This window comes from Heloderma suspectum, chromosome 10 (genome assembly GCF_057233095.1).
Source record: "Heloderma suspectum isolate Gila_16-S chromosome 10, 16-S_ref, whole genome shotgun sequence".
Taxonomy (NCBI): domain Eukaryota; kingdom Metazoa; phylum Chordata; class Lepidosauria; order Squamata; family Helodermatidae; genus Heloderma; species Heloderma suspectum.
Window position 1 is genome coordinate 27,687,769 of NC_139467.1, and position 25,788 is coordinate 27,713,556.

The window sequence follows — 25,788 nt, forward strand, 5'->3', positions numbered from 1 at the left end:
TCTCTCCCGGAGCGTGCTCAAGTCCATATTCATTGCACTGGTGATGCTTTCTAGCCATCTCATCCTCTGCCGTCCCCTTCTCCTTTTGCCTTCAGTCTTTCCCAGCATCAGGGCCTTTTCCAGGGAGTTTTCTCTTCGCAAAAACACGCCTAGGATTGCACCCTAAATAAATACTTTAGGCGATGGTTTCTCTGGACCCCCTTTCCGAGGGGGTCAGGCAGATCTTTACTCCCTGGAATGTTCCCCTCCAGCAGATTCATGATTCCTCCCTCTGCATAGATACAAAAAAAAAAAACTTTCCGACTTTCCCCGCCACGAAATCAAAATCCCCATTTTGAAGCCCGCCGGTCACGTGCCCACTCTTTCGCTTCTTGCCTGGAGGGCGGAGCCTCCCCGCAGAGGCGGGGCCAAGCGGGGCGGGGCCGGGCCTTTGGCGTCGCTGGCGTGATAGGCTCGCGGATGACGCGTTTTGAGGCCGGCCGAGAGGGGCCGCGGTGGCGTCATCACCGCCGCGCCCAACGAGGGGTGGGGGTCGTTGCCATGGGTTTTGCGGCGCTGGTGCGAGGGAGCCGTCGGCGGCCGTTCCGGCCCTTCTTCGGCGCCGGCCTCCGCGCTGTGTCAGCGGCGACCCAAGCGCGGCCTCGCGGGCTGGTCTACGAGCAGCACGGGGAGCCGGCTCAGGTCTTACAGTAAGGGAGGAAGGGCTGGGCTGGGCTGGGCTGGGCTGGGCTGGGCTGGGCGTCGGTTTGCTGTGGGGATGAGAGAAACTCCAGTAGGGTTACAAACCTTCCTTTCTTTCTGGGCTGAGTCTTGCGCCTGTATTAGCCCGCGCAGCCCGATCCTATGCTCGCCGACTTGGGGGTAAGCCTCGCCGTGTTTTATAAGGCTTACTCCCAGGTAAGTGTTTTGTGTTGCTGTCATTGCATTTAAATACCATCTCTTTTCCCCTTGCCAGGGACTCGAAGTGGCTCACGTGGCCCTCTTTCTCTATGTTATCTTCGCAACAACCCTGTGAGGTAGGTTAGGCTGAGAGCCGGTGACTGGCCCAAAGTCACCCAGTGAGCTTCATGGCCAAGTGGGGGCTAGAACTCGGATCTCCTGAGCCCCAGCCCAACACTCTTAACTATGTGAAGGGCAGAAATTCAACAGGTAGCGGCTTCCCTCAACATGGGGGGGACATAACCGCTATGCCACACAGGCTCATAGAGTGTATGGGATTGCAGCCCATAAAACTGGCAAGGATTAAATGGGCTAAACGACCCCTCCTATTCGTTGCTTCCCCCCATGTTGGGGGAAGCTGCTACCTGTTGAATTTCTGCCCTTCACATAGTTATGAAATGGGGAGGAGCCCCTCCACCCTGAGGCCTGAGAGAGGGCAGCAAATGTAGACTGGATATATAAAGTAGATGGGCTTTTCAAGGGGCTTTAGACCTTGGGAAAGGGAGTGCAACTGCAGCGTTGTGCTGCTGTCCTTTAATGGAAATGTATGCAATACTAAATGTTAATATAATCAATCAAAAGGTGTTCCCCTTTGAGTGTTTTACCTTAATTTAACACTCAAATTGCTAAAGATGGTTGGTATAAAATATAATTTCAGGAGGTCGGCTTTTATTCTGGTTGAGCATGGCCACTGGACCTGGCCTGTGTGTTGTTGTATATTCGTTCAGTCGCTTCCGACTCTTCGTGACTTCATGGACCAGCCCATGCCAGAGCTTCCTGACAGCCGTCGCCACCCCCAGCTCCCCCAAGGTCAAGTCTGTCACCTCCAGAATATCATCCATCCACCTTGCCCTTGGTCGGCCCCTCTTCCTTTTGCCTTCCACTTTCCCTAGCATCAGCATCTTCTCCAGGGTATCCTGTCTTCTCATTATGTGGCCAAAGTACTTCAGTTTTGCCTTTCATATCCTTCCCTCAAGTGAGCAGTCTGGCTTTATTTTCTGGAGTATGGACTGGTTTGATCTTCCTGCAGTCCAAGGCACTCGCAGAATTTTCCTCCAGCACCACAGTTCAAAAGCATCTATCTTCCTTCGCTCAGCCTTCCTTATGGTCCAGCTCTCGCAGCCATAGGTTACTACGGGGAATACTTGGTGATTTTTCTTTCCTTTCTCTCTGTTCTCCCTGCCCCCATACTTTTTATTCAATATTTTCTAAGATCGAATGGCCTGATGCAGCTCACAGAATAGGGCAGTGGGATGCCAGAGCCAAGTAGCTGGTGACCTAGGCTTGGTTCTTGACCCTTCTGGGCAAGTGTTTGCCTGTATAGCACCACTAAGCAAGATCTTGAAAAACTTTTGAAACATCTTGGAGTCTCTGCCTTGCTGAAACCGTTTTTTCTTATGATTGCTTAATGAAGCATTTATCAGATCTGTGCAGCTGCGTTGGTCCCACAATATAAAACACACACACTGAGTCTGTTGTCTGGCTTAACTAAAAATTAAAAATGCTAAGAGTGAGCTTTTAGGTAGGACTGTTCTGAAATTGGCATTTTTAAAAAAATCAAAATTGACTGGTGAAGTGGTGTCTAAAGCAGAAGGAAGATTTTTAACAAGGAACTATCTGAATTGGTTTATAAGTTGGTTTGCTGGAGGGATGAGATGACGCATCCCACTCCAGCCAAACTAGCTAAATAAATAAATAATGGGAGAAATTCAGCCAATAAGTATTATGAGGCCAGATAGCAAGATACCTTTCCATCTCTAATACCATCAATACCAAGCAAAGGGCTGGATGTGCCTGATCTCTTCTGATCTCAGAAGCTAAACAGGGTCAGCTGTGGTTAGTACTTAGATGGGAGACCTCCTGGGAGTCAGGCTTCCTGCATTGAGCAGGGGGTTGGACTTGATGGTCTTGTAGGCCCCTTCCAACCCTATGATTCTATGATACACAGAGCTTTGTTAAACTGTGGAATTTGTCACTGCAAGATGTAATGACAGCCGCTAACTTGAACAGTTTTAAAAGGGAATTATTTTATTTATTTTATTATTACATTTATATGCCACCTTTTCCTCCAAGGAGCCTAAGGCCATGTACATGACTCTCTTCCTCTCCATTTTACCCTCAAAAATCCTGCAAGTTAGGTTAGAAAAATGCATTGAGGATAAAGCTATCAATGGTTACTAGTCAGGATAGCTATATATTACCTCCAGTATCAGAGGCAGTATACCTCCCAATACCAGCTGATGGGGACAAAAAGTGGGAGGGTGCCGTTGCACTCATGTCCTGCTTGTGGGCTTTCCATAGGAATCTAGCTAGCTGCTGTAGGAACAGAATGCTGAATTAAATAGGTCGTTGGTCTGATCTAGCACAGCTCTTATGTTCTTAGAAGGACTATATAGATAACGTAAAACAGGTTAGCCAATACATTAGGGAAGGCAGGAAAAAGATCTGTAAGGTATATTAGGCACTAACACTACCCCAGTTGACGAGCACTGGATGCTACTTTAGGGGCAGTTGCAAGGACATGTGGCTTCTATTAGTGCAGCATCATAGTAACCATTGTTTACTCTAGATTCCTCTCTATGGCCTGTCAGGCAAGTAAAATAATTCTGAGTTACCTCAAATCCTCCATGTCATATGGTGGAAATGTATGTGAACTAATTTTCCCAAGCTGTGTTTTGGCATCTTCCCCCATCTTGCATTGCTTTTTCTGAACTGTTAAATTTAAGACCCCAGGTGAGAGAAATTACAGGGTAGTGCTCAACTGCTGGGCATTGCCCTCATGGATAATCTCTGCAGAACGTATAATAATAGTGAAAGAACTGGAACAATTTTATGTAGCTGTGCTGAGATCTTAAATTCTGATCCAAGAACTTAGTTCTTGGGGGTCTTAACTTGATCATAGTTGTCAGGATGTCAAAATGCAGCCACAAAATGTGGCTTCGGAGCACAAAATCCTTCTGGCAGCTGGGCACAGAGACTCTTCTGCTACCATGCCTGGGAAGGTGATGAGTTTGATATGCCATGTAAGACTCAAGCTCCCAGCAGATGTACTCTGATTGTTTTGAAGTTCAGTTTTTATTTTGGCTATATAAAAGTTTAGCTGACTACTGGAATCTTCCAAGGACCCAGGTAGGTAATGTTTGTGTTAAGCAGGTCTGACATTAAGTTTGTCTTGTGTCAGATATTATACCCACCCATTTTTCTCCCTCTTACTTGGCAGGCAGAGGTAATCAAGCCTACAAACATAACTTTTTAGCTGGAATTAAGTCGGTGTCCAACTAGCTATTGGGACTTAAATACTTTGAGCATAGTCATAATGAGATGGGCAAATCTGATTTTGAGTGAGGGCTCTTCAGTTATCTGAAATGCCTGCTTTTGCTTCTAAAATTACAAAGTAAACTTTGTCAGAAAGGCACAGTTTTGAGTGAGCACAAACATTTGCAATTCTGAACATGAACCTCTGATTCAGCTCAAATGTTGAACGCAGATTTCCCATGTCTAATTCAAACCCAGGTTTTGAACTCCATATATTTTACAGCATTCTTTGTTGTAGAAATACTCAATCCAGTTGTAAGGATTCAAATTACCAAATCTCTTCAGGTCACTGGAATCGTGGATTTTTAATTTCTGCCTTTCAATTTGGATTGCTTGAGGTTCCAGACTGTACTAAACAGAAGTTGTGTTTTGAATTGGATCGTGCTTGCTTTGCTTTGCATATTTGCTGTGTGCCTTGATTAAAAGTCAGTATGTTGTAAAATACTGTTGACTTGTAACTGCTCTTTTAAAAAAAGAAATTGTGACAGGTGTTATGGGGGAAGTGTTAAGAGCTGTGCCATGAGGCAGTCATTGGCAGCTCTGCGGTCCTGTTAGAAACGGGAACAGCCCTTTATATTCTGCCTTGGCTGGCTGGCTGGCTGAGACCAGAGTGATTCGCAACATTTGATCATAAAACAAGAAAATCAAAATATCAGTAAATTACTAATAACTTGAAATGATCCCAAGGACATATTGGGAGCTAATAAAGTTGATGCAGCATTGGAATACTTTCCGTCACTTAAAAGTACGTTCTTGAACCTCTGGCCCAATCCTGCTCTTTTTTCCAAGGAATTGGTTCTAAAGCTGGGACCTTGAACAGATATGCTAACATGATAATGCTTGTAAAAGTATGGACCTAGGCTTAGGAGATAGAAAACCAGCAGCAGCTTGTCTTAGACCCAGATTGCATATAACAGCGCCAAATCATGAGTTAAGTAACTCACAATTTGCCATGGGCACAGTTTCCTGGGCGCATTTCTGCAGGAACGTCTATGGGGGGGAAATATCTGATAATACCTGTCAAACTGCTGGGGGCCACTTGTCAAAGTTTAAACTGCTATAAATGCCATTTCTTATCCTTTCTATCTCGAAATTGGCGCCAACCACCCTCAGACCAACCTCTCCTACACTGCCAAGTTTAGGAGCCATTGAGCTGTTTGATTTATTTATTTATTTATTTATTATTTAGAAGATTTATATACCACTCTACATTCCTTCAGATATCCAAGTGGTGAACAATACAAAAGGGAGAAACAATGATAATCAAAATACAGAATTAAAATTATTAAAATCAGATTGTGCCAATAAAACTGTAGCTGGCTAGTCAGGGAAGGCTTGTTTAAATAAAAATGTCCTCGAACAGCATCAAAAACTAAACAATGTTGGTGGCTGCCTGACATCAGGCAGGGAGTTCCATAGAGAGGAAGCCAAGTATACAAAAGGCTCTACCCTGAGTGAACTCCAAATGGACTGAAGGTCCATGCAAAACTACCAGGGGTGCCTTATCTGATGACCTCAGTGACTGGGCAGGCTGGTAAGGGAGAAGGCATTCTCTTAAATATCCTGGTCCCAAGTTGTTTAGGACTTTATACACTAATGACAAAACCTTAAACCTGGCCTAGGAGTGAATAGGCAGCCAGTGCAGTTCCCTCAGCAGAGGTGTTACATGGTAAAAAGGGTTAGTTCCCAACAACAGTTGAGCTGCTGCATTAGCTTCAGCTTCTGGACCAACGTTAAGGGCAGCCCCACATAGAGCATATTGCAGTAATCCACTCTTGAGGTTACTATGCCTGTACCACTGTGGCCAAGCCATCCCTGTCCTGGCGAGGCCATAGCTGGTGTCCCAGTCAAAGCTGTTAGAAGGCACTCTGAGCTGCCATGGCCACTTGGGCTTCCAGTGACAAAGTACCCACAAGTACCCCCAGACTATAACCCTGATCGTTCTGAGGGAGTGCAAACCCATACAGAACTGTCCAACTCACCCTTAACATAAGGCCACAGTTCTGGCCCTGTCATCCTTGTAGGTATCCCCCATATTGCAGATGGGAGGCTAAGGGGGTGTGGCTTGTCCTCTAGTAAGCATGAGCACAGGTGAGATCGAAACTGTGACCTGATTCATAGTTCAGTCTGTCTTAGCCATTGATGATGGGAAAGACCTCTGCCTAGGACCCTCGGTTGCTGCAGCCAGTCAGAGCAGGCAATATGTGCTGGGTGGACAAATACTCTGACCTGATATAAGACAGCCTCCTATGGGAGGATATCTTATCCTAATAGAGCGAGAGTTGTCAGAACTGTAATTCATGGAGCTACTGGATATTTAAAGGAAGTGAATAGAAATTTGCTTTAATTTAAATTAAGATGGTGTTTTTGGTATGTGGACATTCCAGGGACCTGGCAGGAAGATACTCTCCTTTACCCTGTGTTGGGAAAGCAAGCCCAGAAGGAGGGAAAGTTACTGGTAGTGCAGTCTAAGGGGCCCACGATGCCTGTGGCAAATCAAGCTATGATCACTAGGCAATCTGCTGGAAATGAGTGCTCTTCAGGATAGGAGCAGAGAAGGATAGAAGGCCATTTGGGGCAATAGGGGAGGTGAAATGGTGGCAACAGAGGCTTTGAAGAGAAGTAGTGGAGACTGGAGATAGTTGTGTCTTGCACTGGTGACACCAAGAGTTTCGTATGTGCTGCTTGGCAGACTTGTCCTCTTTTGGTTAAAGCAAACTGCACTTATTGGGGATTCTGTGCTCTCTGACTCCTGTGCTGCTGTTTCGACGTGCCACTATAACATTTAATTTCTGTCCTGAAAGGAAATCAAATATGACATTGGCCATAAAATTCCCTGCCTAGCATCTTGTAGATTAAGCAATGGATTTCTAACACAATTTACTTGATCAGTTGAGGCGAGTGACCATTATTCAGCTGAATGGCATAATAAATTTGAGCAAATTTGGAGGATTAGGTCCCTGCCATACTTTGCTGGCAGTGTTGCAATTAATGGTCTGTCAACATTTCCATTATAACATCAAATTTTCAAGGGAACTATAAATTAACAATTAAAAAAAAATCTGGTCCATGTAGAAATTCTGAGAACAAGGTCTCATCTCATGTTGAATTTTCTTCTGTACAAGGTTTTACTGTTCCTGATTGTTCATTAGCGACCAGACTACCTATTCATCCAGCATTTCTGAAGAGAGATTTGTAATTAGCCATATGCTTCTGGTCCTACGGATGTTGTTATACTCCAAACCCCATTGGCCCCAGCCAGCCAGTGGTTACGGATGATGGGAATTGTAGTCAAACAACATCCAGAGGGCCATAGGTTCCCCACCCCTGCTTTAGGGGGTAAAAATTACTGACCTAACAAGTCCACTGCAGTTGGAGGTGAAGGAATCACATGTGTGGCTGCCACAGCCCATTCTTTTTCTTCTCACACTGAGTTCTGTCACTGGACTCAACTTTGTTTTTGTTTTGTTTTTTTACTAGAACCCCAAGATCCACCAACCAGAGCCTGTTGAAATTTGATTGATAGATAGATAGATAGATAGATAGATAGATAGATCGATCGATCAGGCAGGCATTTGGGGTGGGTTAGGGTATTTTTAGAATATGATGTTTTAAAGTTTAATGTTACTGTTTTAGATTATTTGTACTATTGTACATCGCCCAGAGTGACTGGGTGACCGGCCAGATGGGTGATTAAGAAATTTAATAAATAAAATAAATAAAAAGACATATGCATAGATTTAAATAATTTTGAGCACAGGAATTTGTTTTGGGGTACTAGAACCTATTGCAGTTCACTGTCCTTCCTCACAAAAATCCACTCCTGGTTACCCCAAGCTTTCTGCATTTCAGCAGTATAATTTAAACATTACCATGATTTAATGGTAATGCTGATTTCATTAAATATTTGGGAGTCAGTAATCCTTGCCACTCTACTGCAAATTGCCATACAAACACACCTCGTCCTTTACTGTGGTGGGCATTTTGCTATCCATAAAAAACGGTTCCTTTGCGTTCTAGATTTCCACCGAGGAGCAGAATCCAAGGCAAAAGAAAATGCAGGTGAAAGGCTAGAGCCATGTAGAAAGGAGTTGATTTGCTTCTCAATAGGTCCCACTGTGCTCTGTGAGCAAATGGGCTGCAATTTATGTATTTATTCCATCAATATACCACCTAATAGCGGAATCTCTCTGGGTGGTTCACAACAATTAAAAACATAAAATACAACGTAAGATACAGTATAAAAGTTTAAAACTTCAGTATAAAATAAAACTAAAAACCAAAATAAAACCTGTCAGTAATGCACAGATTTAAAATAGAGTTAGGGAGCAATCCTGTGGCCACTAGTCCACGGCTAGACGGCCATAGGATATGTGGGTTTCCGGGAACCGACCCCCCCCCCCCCATGCTGCCTTACAGGCAGCTTGGAACAGCTCCGTGCTCGGAAGAGGAGCGTAGAGTGGCCAAAACGGGACGTTCTGGGGCGGGGAAAACGGAAATGCGGTACGACACATCCTGTGTGTCATCTGGCAGCCTCCTCCCATGCTCCACCTTCCTGCTGCTAGACAGCCGAAATTGGCTGTCCAGCCACGAATGTGGGGCGGCTGAAGCGCAGAGGGGACGATTGAAAACAAACTGCGAGACTAAACTGCCTGAGAAAATATAAAGGTCTTCACCTAGCACCAGACGGAGCACAATGTAGGTGCCAGGTGAGCCTCTCTGGGAAGCTCATTCCACAACCAGGGTGCCACAACAGAGAAGACCCTCTTCTTAGTAGCCACCCACCTAACTTCCTTTGGTAGGGGCTCCTGGAGAAGGACTGCTGAGGATGATCTTAGGGATGGATGAATATGTCACTTTCACTCTCTCCTGCATTAAGCTTCTTAAAGCCTCAAATTCTTGAATTCTTAATTCAATTCTCAAATTGGCTCTACAGTTGGGAATGCATGTCCTCCCAACAGTCTGAAGAGCCATCTTCCAGATGAACCTGCCTGTTCTTTAAGGTCACCTTCTCAGGTCCTGCTCCAGGTGCCCAATCCTTCAAAGTTAGGGGAGTGGTGACCAGGGATAGAACTTCTTCTATGGTGGCACTCCAATTGTTGAATACCCATCTCCCCAAATACCATTTTATCACCTGCCCTTTATTATGCAGGCACCAAATCAAAACTGTGGGTAGTACCTGATGTTAGTCTTAAGTTAGGGTAGACCCAGTGAAATGAATGGGACAAACTTAAGTCTAATGCATTTAATAGGTCTACTCTAAGTAGGACTAACATTGGATACTGCCCTGTGCTTCATTTTTTAGTGCATTCAGTGGAGCATCTCCTCATTTTTATCTTATTGCCACTGTTATTCCTTTTATTGGGTTGTGTGGCTGGATGGGTTTTAGTCTTTTATTGTTAATGATTTTATTCTGATTTTATAGGCTGCCTTGAAGACTTGGTAGTGTAAAGGTAGGGTGTAAATATCCTGTTCCTTACCCCTCCCCTGAGACTGGCAATTACAGAGGGCAAGTTACGCTTCTGTCCCAATGGTATCCCCAAGTACCCACATGCTAAAAACTAGGGTGCTGCAGCAAAGAAGCCACTTCTCCTGTAGTGGCTACTGACACCCAGTAGATGGAGTTAACACGAGTGGAGTTCTGAGTATTCTAGTTCCGAATATTCCTAGCTCTACTTCAGTTAGAGCTAGGAATTGGCTTTGTCTCAAACCCCTTGGTCATGCTTGACACCATCATGATCTTCTAATATGAATAAAGCTACACCAACCTAGAGAGTTCAAAATTAGAAAAACCTAAAGGAAAGTATGCTAAATCCCTAATTTGTAATGAGCAGCAAGTCTCCAGGTACAGGTGAGGCCTCGCTGAGCAGCTACCACTGCTAACAAAAGGTCACTGTGGTGCTTACTCTTGGAAATTTAACAGGTACCCTTCTTATGTGAGTTAATGAACCCAGCCTAGGTCTTAAGATTGTTCTTGGTGGAGGTCTTGCTTGTTGATTTGCTTATAAGATTAGTTAGATTGATGAGCACTGAACACAGGGCCATTTCAGTGGCGGTCCCTCATTTCTGGAGCATCTTCCCAACGTATATACAGTTGGTCCTGTCAGTTCCAGCTTTTAAACAGGCTTTGAAGACCATTTGTTTCAAATTGCTTTTAGCTGAGATGTTTTTATTTAATATGTGGACTAGCCTGGACTATTGAAAGTTATCCTCTGCTGCTTTCAAAATGTTAATGGTTTGGTCAACTTTAGGGATTTTTAGCTGTTGCTAGCTTCTGTTTTATTGAAACTGTTTCTGTTTTTTGTTTTGCTTTTGTGTAAGCAGCCTTGGGAGGGTAGCCTAAAATAGGTGGCCTAAAGGTGGCCTAAAATATTGTCAATAAAATAAGACCAGGGGCATCCCAGGTGTTGTGTGATGGTTGGTTGTCAAGAAGGAAGTTGTGTGCATGTATTTGTAATGAAGGCAAAATGAAATGGGCTTGTTGTGGGAGTGGGGAGATCAAATACCATGCAGGTAAAAAAACACTATGCATTTAACTTTAGTGTGAGGCTGCAGATGTGAACAGAACATAACCACTTCAGCCACATGGTAGATGGATAACTCAGTTCCAATTAAGTCCAAACAGATGAGCAATAATTCCAAGCTGAGCTAAGCCATAAAGCCTCGTCTGTAGCACAGATGCTACTTGGGACTTGAACAAGGGCTTTTGGTATTTGTACTTAGAGTCTATACACAAATTCCCTATGACATTAATGGCTGCAAATGAGCAATTGTGTTTGTGATCAGTCTGGTTTAAAACCATCAGGATCTGAAAGCTTTTGAAAGGAGCAGTTATTGGGCTTTCAGAGGAGACGACTGGAACTATTCTGTTGAAACAGGCAAACCTATTTTAATTCCAACAGCTCCAGCTGCATGTGGCTTTTTCACTTTATGAAGAAATTAAACAATGTTATGGGTGCTGAAGTCTTATCGGTGACAGATAACACTTCTGCAAAAATGTCTGTCTAGATCTAAGATGTACCAAAGACTGACGTGAGGTCTGTGTGGGGGGGGGGGGGGGATGACTCTAAAATTAAATTACTACCTGAAATTGCATGATTTGAAATTAATTAAATCTATTTAATATTGTTAGGATTAAGGGCTCACACCATAGAACAACCTTCCCCAACCTGGTGCCTTCCAGATGTGATGGACTACAACTCCCACCATCCCCATGGCCATGCCGGCTTGGATGATAAGCGTTATAGGCCAGTACATCTGGAGGGCACCAGGTTGGGAAAAGCTGCCATAGAATGGATGCTCCTCATACACTGTCACTTCCTCTGGCTGAGAGATGCACATAAGAGAGATTCAAAGTTGTAGCGGGGCATTTTGTTGTAGCTTCTGAACTTCCATGCTCCTCACAACTTATTTACATTAACAATTATTCCCAGCCTTTTGAAGAAACCCCAATCTTATGGTGGCTTACAACAACACAATTCTAAACAGGCCAGAAAGATAAGAACAGCAGGACCAACCAGTACAGTTATTTTTAAGGACTATTTCAAAAATAAAAATTCCATCTAAAAGACCATTTTAAAAAGATTTTAAAATGCCACTGTCACTTTAATTAGTAGCTTTCTCCTTTCCCTTTTCTTTCAAGCCCGTTTCTGTAAATCATTCCTTCCTGTCCAGTCGCCTTGGCTGCAGAATCCCTGAATTGCCCTTAATTAGTATCTGTTCCCTCCAAAGGCTGTGTGTGTGTTTAATTACTGGTTTCCTCTTTTCAGCCATAGATAAATAAATATATGAGGGGTTGCTCTGGCTGTAAAAAGAAAACCAGTAATTAAAGGGACCCCCCCCCCCTTTTGCAGGGAACAAGAACTGGCTAATTAAGTGCAATTCAGGAACACTGGGATGCACAAGTGAACAAGACACAAGTAATTATGAGGGGGAAACTGATTTAAAAGAATGGGAGGAGGAACCTATCAGAGGGACAGTAGCCCTAAAGCCAGCCCATACTTGACAGGCTGAGGCTGGAACTGGATTTTAAGTGGGAAGCGGAGGAGAGAGGAAGGTATGGCCACAAATTGGGTCTGGGGGGGGGAAAGACAGGTGGTCAGCATGGAGAACACTGCCATGTAACAAGTTGGTAACAACGTCCTCTGGATTCTCTATTAAAACCAAGTGAGTGATTTGTAGCAAGCATCCTGAGTTATTTATGAAACTGGTTTCTCGAAAGGCAGGTTAAGAACCCCAAAAGGATCAACAGGTACTCCTGTAGAAGTTCTTAGGATGTTGTCAGAGGTTTTAAAGGGAGAATGATACTTAAACAAGTCCATGTGAGTTTCCTCTTCTGTGAGAGAAGTTGAAGCTGATGGCTACATCTTTAACAGACAGACTAAACTCCAGCAGAAGGCTTCAGAACCACTTGGTGGGGGTGCGGGGGAGAACCTTATGAATAATACTGTATTTTGTCTGCCTTTGCTTCCAGCCTAAAGGACATAGATCTGGCGGAGCTGGGGGATTATGGAGTCCGTGTGAAAATGATTGCAGCCCCTATCAATCCATCAGACATCAACATGATTCAAGGTAACCTTGCCTTTCATGCAAACTGTTTCATTTTTGTGCCCCCGGTATCATTCCGTCATATTATCCACTCATTGTTCCCTCGGACAGTGCTGTCAAGTGGCATTTAGGTAAACAGATTGTCCAAAGGACATATCTTTCCCAGTGAGATCACACACACAGGATTTACTGGGCTGGTTTTCCTTCCTTCATCCTCAACTCTCCACCAGTTCAACTCAGGCTGTACTAGTTTGCATCTCTGGAAACAAACATTTCTAAAGGGTGCTTAAGTTATGGAGGGAGCAGTCCTATGTCCCCTAGACGGTGTCTGGGGTGCCATAGGATTGTTTGGTTTACTGGCTCCGAGGTCGTAGACAGGGCTCCAACCTCGGAGCTGGTAAACTGCGCTCTCCTCCCCCTCATAGCCAGCACAGAGGGAAACACACTGGCTACCTCTCTGTGCTCAGAAACAGGGAAAAGGGGGCATTTGTAGGGAGGGGGAGACTGGGGAAGCTGCCTTACACAGCTTCCTATACCCCAGCCTCCTTCCTCCCTCCTGCTCTGAAGTGCTGCAGCTAGATGGGCGAAATCACCCATCTAGCAAAAATGCAGGGCGGCTGGAGCACGGAGGCAAGGATCGCCTCCTTGCTCTGGCTGCCCTGCATTAAGATACTTGGCAGCCTCTGACTTCAGAGGCTGCTGACTATCAACATAGGATTGCGCCCTTATTGTATTTTGGAACCGATCACCACGTACAAAGTGCTTGTGTGTCATGTAAGTTATGAAAAGTGCAAGTCTAAATACTTTGGGTTGGAGCCAGAATTTGCCTTCTGTGAGAGGAAGAGACCTTCCACAAGATATCCTGGGGGCTGTGTTTCAGCTTTTATACTAACTGCCACTGACGAAGGTGGAAGCCAACAAGTCTGATAGAAATTAAAGAATATATATTTATCCCTTTTTTGCCTGTTCTACTATCTGTCTATTTGTCTGTCTCTAACACATGCACGTGTGTGCGCACATACGCACGGTATTCATAAGCACTGTTACCCATGTAAATTCGGGGCTGACTGAAGGTGAGAAGTAGCAGCAGGGGCTATCTAACTTACCCCTTCACTTTGCAGGTTCTCTGCCGGCTGGCTCCCTCCCAGATTGACCTTGACTGGCTGGTGTAGTTGGTTGCTCTAAGAAGCAGCAACCGCCACTCCCATTTTTGGAGTGCTGCAGTAGCACTTTAAAAGGACTGTGGGGCAACTGGGGGCTGTGTCGCTGGTACATGATGCATTTAGGGGCACGCCAGAAGGATGAAGTGGATAAGGCAGCAGCCAGAACATCTAGATCAGCCTTCTCCAACCTGCCCTCCAGATGTGTTGAACTCCAGCTCCCATCTTCCTGCATTGCCCATGCTGGTGGAGGATGGTGGGAATTGTAGTCTAACACATCCAAAGGGCACTAGGCTGAAGAAGGCTGATGTAGAGAGCTGTGGGAGGGATGCATCATCACACACTCTTAGTTCCATCTGCCGCTGCTGCTACTAATTTATGTAATTATCTTAATTTGTTTAAATCAGGGGTGCAGAACCTCTTTCAGCCCAAGGGCCAAATTCCATTTCAGAGAAACTCTTGGGAGCCACATTCCAGTGGTGGGTGGGGCCAAAAACCATAAGTACTAGCCTGCTTTAGTTTCAAGCACTTACTGCCAGTAACTAAGCCTTAGGAGAGGCATTTCAACCTCTTAGAATAGGGAGAAAACTGCACAAAAGCCAGGACACCACCCAACAATCAGTGGTTGGGGGAAAGGGGATGGGGCCTTCTGAATAACCTCAGAGGGCTGGATTTGCCCCCTAGGCCTGAGGTTCTGCACTTCTGATTTAAATTGTGAATTGTTCTTAATTTTATTCATTATCAACCACTGGAACTGTTATGGCTGACAGGTGGTCAATAATAAGTTAAGAATACCTTCATATGTATTATACGCTGGCATCTGTTTCTGGATTTAAAAAATATATAGTTGAAACAAATCTGAGTATTAGTTTATATACCCAATCATTGCTCAGTGTTTATGACATTGTTCTGGTCATCTTGCAGGGACGTATGCTATTCTTGCTGACTTGCCTGCGGTTGGTGGGAATGAAGGAGTTGGACAAGTGATGGAAGCAGGGAGTCGTGTGACCTCTCTGAAGCCAGGTGACTTGGTGATCCCAGCTGATGCAGGACTTGGTGAGCCTAAATCATTTTCTTAATTAACTGTCACAGCTACGTAAGGGGAAGAAAACACACTCATCAAGGGGATTAATTTCCCTGAGCGTCTCATCCTCCAATTTATAGACTATCCTCTTATGCTACACTTTTGCCAGCAACCCATCCACAAAGGCTTGCATTTCAAAATCTCCAATGAAGATACATTGGGCACCCACCTGCTTTCATCAGTAAGCTGAGATTTTAGGACTAGGTAGGCTGAGCTAGCATTCTTAAGTGGATGGAGTGTTCCAATTTTGGAGACCTACTTAGCCATGGATTCATTATGTAGTTTTTAGCAAGAGCACCTGTATGTTTTCCCCTACGAAGCAAAGAGTGGGAGGGAGGGGTCAACTGGGGGGGGGGCATGGGGGAAAAGGGTTAAAAAATTACCTGGTACCATAGCCTTGACTCAGGGGTCCCCGTGGCTGTTTACTTCTCTAAGAACCAAAATAATATGCTGGAGATTATCATGCCTAGTTTGGCTTAAGAGACCAGCCCCTGATGTTATTACAAATTAAATGTTTGGGACCTACCAGATAGGCAAAACTCCAGTTTTATCTTCTGGGCCCTTCAGTATACTACTTCAAACTGTTTACTTGATCTGGAAACTTCTAATTTAAGCTGCCTGTTTCTAGCTGCTCTTGTAGCCTGAATAGTACACTTTTTTATCCTTCAAATCAGGAACATGGCGAACAGAGGCAGTATTTGGTGAGGAAACCCTGCTGAAAATGCCACCTGATATCCCGTTGACCTGTGCTGCCACCATTGGCGTCAATCCCTGCACAGCTTATCGGATGTTGTCTGACTTTGAGGTCTTGAAGCCAGGTGTGTGTTGACGATGTAGTGCATGTACATCATGGCCAACTGTAGTAGCAGCAGTACATCCTCTTCAAGAGTATTTGCTCTAGCTAACTAAAAGGATTGCAGTAATTTTCCTAATTCATTATGCGGATGTCCATATAGATATAGTAGAAGTATTATGTGGCAAAGGGAATCGAAGGTTGAGTTTTGTTCTTAGTAACAACACCAGATTGAGTGATTCACCATCCCTTGTGACAAAGCCAAATTTCAAGTTTGAGCGGTGGTCATCATGATATGCTTGTAGCTAGAAAAAGAAGTCTGCATGTGTGCAGTTTTTACACATTCAGCACTTTGTCTATTTATATTCTCTTCTTGTCTCATGCCCGCGCCTGTGAGAGAGGGATATTGTCGTCATTCTCTTCTTGTGGGTTTCTGAGTGGCATCTGGTTGGCTACTGGGAGAACCGTGATGTACCTTTTGTTCTGTGTCAGCAGGGCTGTTAGGATACAAATTGAAACAGATTTTTGGAATCTCCAGCAAGGATGCAGGGAGGAGTAGGAGTGAGGGAGCAGCAGGAGGGCTTTAATTTGCCTTACTCATCTTAGATTCCATCTACACTGGACTGCATGAGCATGCGGGGGGCAGTCTCAGTGACTGCTCCTTAATTGTAAATTTTGTCCCCTAGGAGACTTGCCAAAGCTCCTGATGTGAGCATCTTCCAGAAGCAGTGTAAGATATATGTTTGGTTTGGTTTTTCCTAGTGGCTTTTGATGGCCAGGAACAAGGAGGAGCAGAGTGAAATTAGGGCAGTTGAATTATTGTTAACGGTACTTATATGATTTTTGTCATGTTGTTTTTTTCCTGCTCCAAGCTGGCGAGATGAGCTATACATCACACATCCTTTGCTGTGCCATTCATGGATTTCTTTCTTGTTCATATTTCACTCTCCTTCTCCACCCACCCAAACACACACACACGCACACACACACACACACACACAGTTTTCTATGTCTGCTTGTTTTAGTTTAGTGTGTTGATCATACACTTGTCAGAGACATCCATATCAAAAACTGCCAATGGAAATAATAAAGGTTAGCATTTAAAATCTTTATAGCGTGACTGACAGTTGAACTTCCTTCTCATTTCTAGAGCTGACCCTCCAAGTAAGGACTAAAGGATGTTGCTGGGATAGTATTAGGAACAGCATAGATTTTGGCTGCCTAGAATCAGTTGTATTCTGTAAGAGGCAAGAATGAAATGTAGCATCCTCCACCAAAAGGGTAGGAAAGGAATCTTTTAAAACAAGAGATGCATCTGTTTGTCTGCAGGAGATTCTGTCATCCAAAATGCAGCCAATAGTGGAGTGGGCCAGGCTGTTATCCAGATCGCAGCAGCCAAGACTATCAAAACAATAAATGTGGTCAGAGATAGGTGAGTCTACAATGAAACAGCTTTTTTTACTGGTCAGATCTCAAAACCTCTGTCTGCTGCTTTGGTCCAGCCAGCTCCCTTATGTTACTGCTGCACTTGGCATAGCAGGAGAGGAGATACTCTTACAGGCAATTCCCAAAGCTACTTCTTAGCAGGTATACATTACAGACTTGCAGCATGATGCTCATGCAATTTTTTTTTTAAAGAAAAAGTATCACCATATTAAGTGTTAATTTTCAGCAGGTACATACAGTGGGTTTATAACTTGTATTTTGCCCTAGAAATGTCACATGAGAAGTTGTCATGCTCTGTATTTCACCCACACCGTGGCTTACGTGATATGTTCTCCTGATATGTTCACAACAGCCATGTAAGGTAGGCTTAGCTGAGAATAACTTGCCCAAAGGTATTCAGTAGCCGAGTGGGGATTTGATCTTTTCATTCCTGTGTCCAAATTACTGATTGAGCCGCTACAGCCATGGGGGCCTCTGCTTTGTTTTGTTTTTTATTGGAGCAGTGGTGCTGGAGGAGAGGAGGTATAACTATGCCCTCCTGTGCTGTTTTCCCAATTGAAATCTCTGTCCACCACCCCAAATTTACTCTTAGTCCTGTAGCAGCCATATCGGGGGTCAGACTAAGTAGCCTCATGCAGTCTCATGCTTCATGTTCTTGCTGAGCTCTTGCTCTCTTGAATATATGTTTGTAAGCTGACGAGACACAGGAATTTCTTATCTTGTCAACAAAAGCTAAGGTCATAGAATTGTATATCATGTTCTCTTCTGTTCTCTGCTTATCATAGCTACCCTATAACCCATTTCTTGTATTATAAACAATGGTGCTAAGAGAAGAAATGTTGAGGACTGCAACCCCACACGGGAGGGAGAGGAGGAGCCGTTTCCTATGTGTCACAATATCTATAAAAACAATGTGCTGATGTAAATCGGGGCTTTTGGCTCTTTGGAAATGATTCCAGCCTTAAGCCCGCGCGTTAAATAAAGAAACTCTTTTTCCTTCACTCCGTGGTCACGTGTTGCAGAACTCAGAGTCAGAGTTCTGCAACAGTCCTGCTGGGGAGATGGGCACAATTCAGCACAATGGGGAAAGGGTTAAAGATCTTCAGGGCCACTGCTGTGCCCAAACACAGAGCTGCCTCTTTCTCCACCCCCTCCAGCTGTTTTAAAGCTAAACCAGGAGGAGAGCTGATTGTGGGATCTCCTACATCACAGCTGTTTTGGCCCTTATGCAAACATTTGCTAAAGATGCCTGAAGTCTTGCAGAGTGGAATGGCAGCCATCTCCAGATCCTGGTTACTGATGGAACACAGAAAGATCCATACCATATTTTAGAACCTGCATCCATTTTGTGGGTTTCCTTACCTCTTTTGCGTAAAAGTACTATTAAATGATAATCTCCTGTTCATGGAGGCATTACATTTTGTGTGTTGAATTACACACATGCTATATCCTTAGTTTTGGTGCTGTGCTCCTCTAACCCTTGGGGGCATGCTTCACAACATAACTTCTTTTTCTTGACCTGCCCATTTTAAATGTGGTTCAGTACAACGGCTCAGAGTAGGCATGTGCTTATCTCCAGGAAGTGACATCATGGGAGACATGACAAGAAAGCTGCAGTCCAGTATACCAGAAGATGTTTCTTAGAAAAAATTATCAGGGTGTGACCAGATGGTTCAAGCTGGGAAGGGGAGGAAGGTTGGTTGGAGGTTTGATTGGAGCACAGGAGAGTCTGCAGGGTTGAAGCTGTGGGATTTGTAGAGCCTGTAAGTAAAATGATTGTGGGAACTTCATAAAACTGACTTTAGTCCAGTAAAGATAGGGAAAGATACATGGAAGTTTTAAAATGATAGCAAAATAATTTATTTTTTGAGACAACTACCCGACACTGTCAAACATGGCACCCCCATGCCAATGACAGCCAGGGGGTGAAGATATGAATAAGGAACCACCACACAATAAGGGAGCGTCCTTTACAAGATTGCCTAGAATCGATCTGCCCCAACACTTGTTTGGGGTGCAAGACACTTTCAAGCATTTGGGGTGTCCATAGCTTATTGTGTGGCGCACTCTCCGAGTTCCTTATTCATTTCAACCCACAGTAGCCATTATTGGCATGGAGGTCCAATGCTTGACTTTCTTCTGCCCAAACAAAGCATTGGACCGGTGATTAGAACTAACTGATAACACTGACAGGTGTTAATGCTGATCCAGCAAAGGAAATTTACAAGTTTCACTTTAGAAAAGAGGGTTTTTCATTGATATACTGCTGATAGTAAAGATACAAATGGCCTTGTTAAATATGTTTAAAGGTAATTTACAAAAAAGGGGACCCATTTGACCCCTTAGAAGCAGGGATATTACACTGTTAAGTGATCAACTTTCCAGGTGGAACCAATCAACTCCCAACTTCTAAAATTCTCAAATTATTGCTATCCAAAGCAGTCCAGTAGGAATAAGGTTGAAGTTTAAAATAGTTGCAAAATTAATGTTTGAGATAATGATTAGAGTAGCATAGCGAACAACATACTAAAAGTTGCAATGTCCAGCTCAATGCAAAACAGGTGTTTTCACCAACAGATGAGTAAAGAAATATTTAACTGGTTACATTTCCATGTGAGCAAAGCCAGTTGTTCTGAAGCGATAAACACTCTTTGTTTTTGAGATGATATACAACTGTCATAGCAGTAGGAATCACCTGAAATGAGGTCTTCTCTCCCGTGCGTGCGTTCGTGTGTGCATGTGTGTGAGAGAGTGGCCTCATTTTTTGTAAGTACTCTTAATAAAAGTGTCCTTTAAAAAAATTGCCTGACCAGTCAGATCACCCTTTTAATCAGTTAGTTGATCAAAAGAGTTTTCTTCGAATCTAACTGATTGCAGCCCTACTAATAATATGGCTAGTAGCTCTTACATTTTTCCAAAATGTCTGGGGTCTCTTCATTCTTCCCTCCCCCCGCCCCCCCGGTGCTTCCACCTGTGGCTTCCATTGTCCTTGAAACTCTACATTTATGCCCCCATCCCATCTCCTTGGGCACTGTCAGTGAAAGGTGGGCATGGAACTGTGGTTGAAAGGGATTTCTTTTGGGGAAGAGCAGTATGATAGAAGTGGCACTGCAAACAGCTGCCACAATTTGGTTTCCAAAAGAGTACCCACGAGATCTCAGAGCCCATTTCAGCAATTGGCAAATAGTTTGTATAGAAGCTGCTCCAGTGAGTGCAGGAGAGGACCTTCCTTTCATCCCTGAAGGGGGCGGGGGGGTTGTGTTTATGTGACAGCAGGTAGACTTACAGGCTTCTAGACCAGAGAAATGTGTTGCCTCTTGTCTGTGCAGTGTAGCATGATAAATGGCAAGCATGAATTTGACACTTCTATTTGTCCTGCCTTTCCAGACCCAACCTCCATGAGCTTGTAGACAGATTGAAATCCCTCGGAGCAGACTATGTTATCACAGAGGAGATGCTGAGAAAACCTGATGTGAAAGACTTGTTTAAGGTATAGGTGAGAATCAGACTTCTGGGAACCAGAAATGGTGAGAGGAAATGGAGTTGCTACAGTGAATCGGATCATCTTGTTAAATGGCTGCAAGATGTAGCAGATAATGAGAGAGATGTCTCTTGAGTGGCTGCTGGATTCAGCTCTGTAACATGGATGAAGATCTCCTTACCTACATTTAACTTCTGAATTTAATCCGATTCATGGCCCCAGTATCTTGTAGCAGGGAATTTAAGGGAAAGGAGGTATTCTTATTGCAAAGTGCTTTTTTAATGTTTGTGTTTCTACGAAACTGAAGATCTCTCTCTTCAGGATTAATTTCTGGGTTCATTTTTCTGTACAATCTATGAGGTGAAGGGATCAAGATGGGGTAGTCAAGGTACTGGAGCAACATATATTCCTGTCCAAATAAACAACAAAGCAGTTTTTAAATTCCTTATGGATTACATTTTATACCTCCTTTCTGCTGAAACACTAAAAGGGTTTACAGTTTAAAATTATAGCTTTAATTTCAGACAAGATACAAAATGACTGTGAAGGGAAGAAGAAAACGAGTATATTCAGGTGCCAGGTTTTTTTATATCATTGCATAATGATGCTTCCACCTTTGCTGTGGACCAAAGTGCTCTTTCTTGAGACACAGTGGTGGAGATTTAGAGGCAAGAATATAATGTTGTTTATCCGCTCCTCTTCTCCCCCCCCCCCAATTGCTTCATACTGCTCTATGTTAATGTCACTCCTGTAAGGAAATGATCTAATGAGTCCAAGTAAATGTACTCAGTACGTGTTGCTTCCAGCCACTCATAGCCCTAACAAAATGTTAAAAGCTCAATGGAATGAGGTGGTGATTGCCTCCTGTCTGTCCAGAAACTTCCTCGTTGGCTATTGGGCCAAGCTACAGATGCCTTTACAATTCAACTTTGACCCTACTTGGTTATGTTTCTTCTAAGTGAAGCAAAATTGGTGGGGTTCAGGTTGTTAGTCTCCTTTCCTTGTTGCAAGAATTCAAGCCCTGAAAGGTAGAAGTCTTTGAGCTCAAGCAGGACGTGAAATATTTCCTCATGAACAAAAACTCGAGCAAGGCAATGCAAGAGGCAACTTACTTCCTGTAAAATCTTTTATTCTCCAGAAAGTTCCTAAGCCCATGTTAGCTTTGAATGGCATAGGAGGGAAAAGTGCTACTGAGTTGCTGCGTCATTTGCAGTAAGTTCAGCTGTTTTATGGTTACTTGAATTCTGTGTGTTTAGTGATAATCAATCATCGTTTCGTTGGGTTGGATCCAGACTTAGTCATGCTTAGAGTAGAGCCATTGAAATGAGTGGAGCAAGTAAGCCATGACTCAACTTAAGTCCCATTGATTTCAGTGGGTTTACTCTAAGCATGACTAAGTTTGGATCCAACCCATTGTGTTAAATTGTGTTGCGTATCTCAGTGTTTTTGTACATTAGCTTGCATTGTGAACTGTCCCAGAATAAATATTTATGAAGGGTGGTATATCAGTGCCTTAAATAAATGTAAATAAATAGTATTGATTCTTGCTGGAATCTTTGGTTCAGCAGTGTAGATTCGCAAAATCCTGATTTGTGTGTGTGCATGTGTACTTCTCCTCTTGAAGGAATAAGGTAATGGGTGAATTGAAAATTACATGTCAAAAATGGCTTCTCAGGGATACAAGATTCTGCCTCCTAGCAATCTTGGTTGCAATTCAATCAAACACTACCCAAAAGATTCAGCTGTGAACTGCTGGGCTGTGTGGCTTACAAATGAAGGCTGAAGATGTTAGCCAATGGCTAGGAGATGAAGAAGTTGACCAATAGAGAAAGCTGTCAGAATTAAGATAATAGGCTTGCTGTCTGGAACTGGACAAGCCTGAAGACTGTTTTAACATCATAACCTCATAGCTGACTGTCTTCCCATAGGCATAAAGGGACCATGGTTACCTATGGTGGGATGTCAAAGCAGCCTGTCACAATCCCTGTGGTGAGTAGCCACAATATTTCTGGTGATCTTAATTTCCTTTTGTGTGCATTTTGTTTCCTTTTGTCAGATGGCAGTAGCTTATTCCTGTTGCATTTGTCCATCAGGTTTCCCTTGCAATGAGCCATCTTTCCTTGGTAAAATACACAGTTCTTAGAGCAGCATCTGGAGGGCAGAACCATTCTGATGTTGATCTAGGTTGTGACCCAAAATATCCCCTGAAAGAAAATGTATTGCAACATTGTCATGAACTGGAATTCCTCTACTTATTTCTACAGAGCGTGCTGATCTTTAAGGATGTGAAGCTCCGTGGCTTTTGGGTGACCCAATGGAAGAGGGACAATGGCCAGAGTAAGTGATAATGCATGCAGTGTTGAAAATGGGTTTGGGAGGAAAGAGGAGGGTGAGAGGTGGTTCCATAGCTCAATGTTTGTGCATCTGTCATGTATGTAGAAGGTCCCAGGTTCAATCCCTGGCATCTCCAGTAGCAGGTGATGGGAAAGACCTGAGACCTTGGAGAGCCACTGCCAGTCAGAAGTATTGGCTGATTTCGATCAGGCCTTTGTGCATCTCTGGTGGCCATCTTCAGAGCCTTGTGTTAGAATCCAGATCTTTAGTAACTCAGATGTAAATATATACTTGTATATACAGGTTATCCCAGTGTGTCGCTCACAGGGTGCATTAAGTAACTGGCTCTGCCCCCCAGCCACCATTTGGCGTCTATTCCACCCACCCACCTCCAGCCACTACATTGCCGCTGTCTCCAGTTACTTCAGGAAGTTGAGGAAGCTGGCCAACAGAGTAAATTATCTGAATTAAGAGAGTAGGCTTGCTGTCTGGAACTAAAAAGCCATAGCTGACTCTCTTCCTATAGGAATAAAGGGAACTGTGGTTACCTATGATGGGATATCTATTTCTCAAAAACAAAGTAGTTTCCACAAGCTTGAAGTCTGCCCAGCCTGGCCCTGCATAGTGCACAAAAGAGGCAACTCAAACCGTGTTGGAATTCCATCAGTCTGAATTGATACTCAGTTATAGAACCTTTGTGTGTTGCTTGTGTCTCTTCCGGCCTGCTTATTTCTAGAAAGCCAAACCATTTTTTAAAGTAATTTTTTTATTCTCATACCAAGACTTGTATAATCTGAGCTCAATAGTTCTGAGAAGAGAACAGTTACTACCTATTCTGTGCTTTCTTGAATGCATACAGACAAAGAGAAACTGAGAGACATGATCACAGAACTGTGCAGTCTCATTCGCAAGGGTCAACTCACTGCTCCAGCCTGCCAAGAGATCCCGCTGGGCAATTACCAAGCTGCTTTGAAGGCCTCCATGAAGCCATATGTATCAGCGAAGCAGATCCTCCTCATGTGAAGTTGGTCTAATGGGAAAATGTACATAACGGGTTCAAGTGGGGTTCAGTCCTAGTTGGCTTGATTGCTTCCAGGACTAGAGAACTGAACCGTTTCAAAGCTCCATCTCCTCTCCCTCAGCAGAGGGAGACCTGTGCGGAGCAAAAGGCCCGATTTTGAGTGAGTGTATAAACAAGATCACTGTCAAATGATAATGATGTTGTGGGAGATAAGAACTTTGTTTCTACACAACTAGGGAATGCTCGTAAGTTTCATTGCAAAAGATGGGGTGGGGAACACCCTTGGAAGAACAACCTTGGGCATTTCTGCACCTTGACCATTCTTGTGGTGGAGTAGCTGCACGAACACTGCTCTGCATGTGCATTCAGAGCACCTACTGCCAAAGCTTATAATGGGGCTTCCTCATGGGTTGGATATGTTTGATGTTGAACATGTCTCACCAGTTGTCTGGAGGTGAGTCATTTTTTCCCCTGCTGTAGTAGACTTATTTGCCTGCTCTAATGCTGTTCAGCACAGCTAATTTATATACAGCAGCCTTCCCCAACCTGGTGCCCTCCAGATGTTTTGGACTTCAACTTCCATCAGCCCTAGCCAACATGGCCTATGGTCAGGAATCCTGGGAGATGTAGTCCAAAATCATCTGGAGTGCACCAGGTTGAGGAAGCCTGCTATAAATAAATCTGATTCTGCAACAGATTCCATTTTGGGGCTGATGTACTACTATGTAACAAGTATTTCTCCCTTTTAGGGGCAGAGAACTTTTGATCTATAGACTGTAAAAAATATTTAAAAAAATCTATAGCAACTTCCTATAGATCCTTTTTCCCCCTGTTCAACTCAAGGTGACTTCTTACCATAGAAGTGTGCTCTGACAAGTCAGTCCTGTGATCACAGATTACCATGTTGGACACATCTGACTTACATTTTATGACATTAAATTACTCTCATTTTTTAAATCTCAAGTTTGTGTAGGTACATCTTACTTGCTACTTCTATGACACATACATGTTTGGTGAAGGCATAGGAATGCCCGACAAGTAACAGCACCTGTTCTGGAGGTAGTAATGTAACATGGGAGGCAGATCTGGTCAGGCATTCAGGGAAAGTGGGGATCATCTGGTAGACCTTTTATTGGCTTGTTGTACCTTCAAAAGCACAGGATTGGTCTGTTAGAAGTGGGTTACATAAGATGCTGGAGCTGTGTCCAGCCCAAGGCTTTTTCCCCTGGAGCAACCAGCTTGCAGGTGAGTTTCCAGACAGCTATAGTGTGAGGCTATGTGGGCTGAGAGAGAACCTTGCTGGGCCAGATGCAGGCTGCAGGTCTCAAGAGCTCTCCTCCTGTTCTGTATATAAGCATAGAAACGAAAGGTTTCAGATTGGTTATTTATACCAAGATGGCTGTAACTGAAATGAAGGCAAATCATATTTGATTGCAAACCTGTTCTTGCAGAACCGTGTAATGGCCATTGAAATGCCAATGATTTTCATTTCCAATAAAATTCTCTAGCTCTGATCAGTGATGGTGTTTTTGCTCAGGCTTAGTAATAGGATATGGCACCCTTGAAGCCATTCTGCCTTGTAGTGCTGCTGTATCAACCTCGAATATATTTCATGGTATTGTTTTAATAGTTTGTGTTGTGCTTCTAGGCATTAGACTTGAGCAGTGT

General features: G+C 43.8%; 1 protein-coding gene across 1 annotated transcript; it reads left to right on the forward strand.

Moving 5' to 3' along the window:
• The first annotated feature begins 511 nt into the window (after positions 1-511).
• On the forward strand, positions 512-25,745 carry MECR (mitochondrial trans-2-enoyl-CoA reductase). Its single transcript, XM_084815603.1, has 10 exons — positions 512-689; positions 12,728-12,825; positions 14,886-15,017; positions 15,720-15,863; positions 17,168-17,270; positions 20,672-20,774; positions 21,904-21,977; positions 22,694-22,754; positions 23,030-23,102; positions 23,959-25,745. The coding sequence occupies exons 1-10, from the start codon at positions 541-543 to the stop codon at positions 24,120-24,122; spliced, it is 1,101 nt and encodes a 366-aa protein (XP_084671729.1). The 5' UTR covers positions 512-540; the 3' UTR covers positions 24,123-25,745.
• Positions 25,746-25,788: the final 43 nt, after the last annotated feature.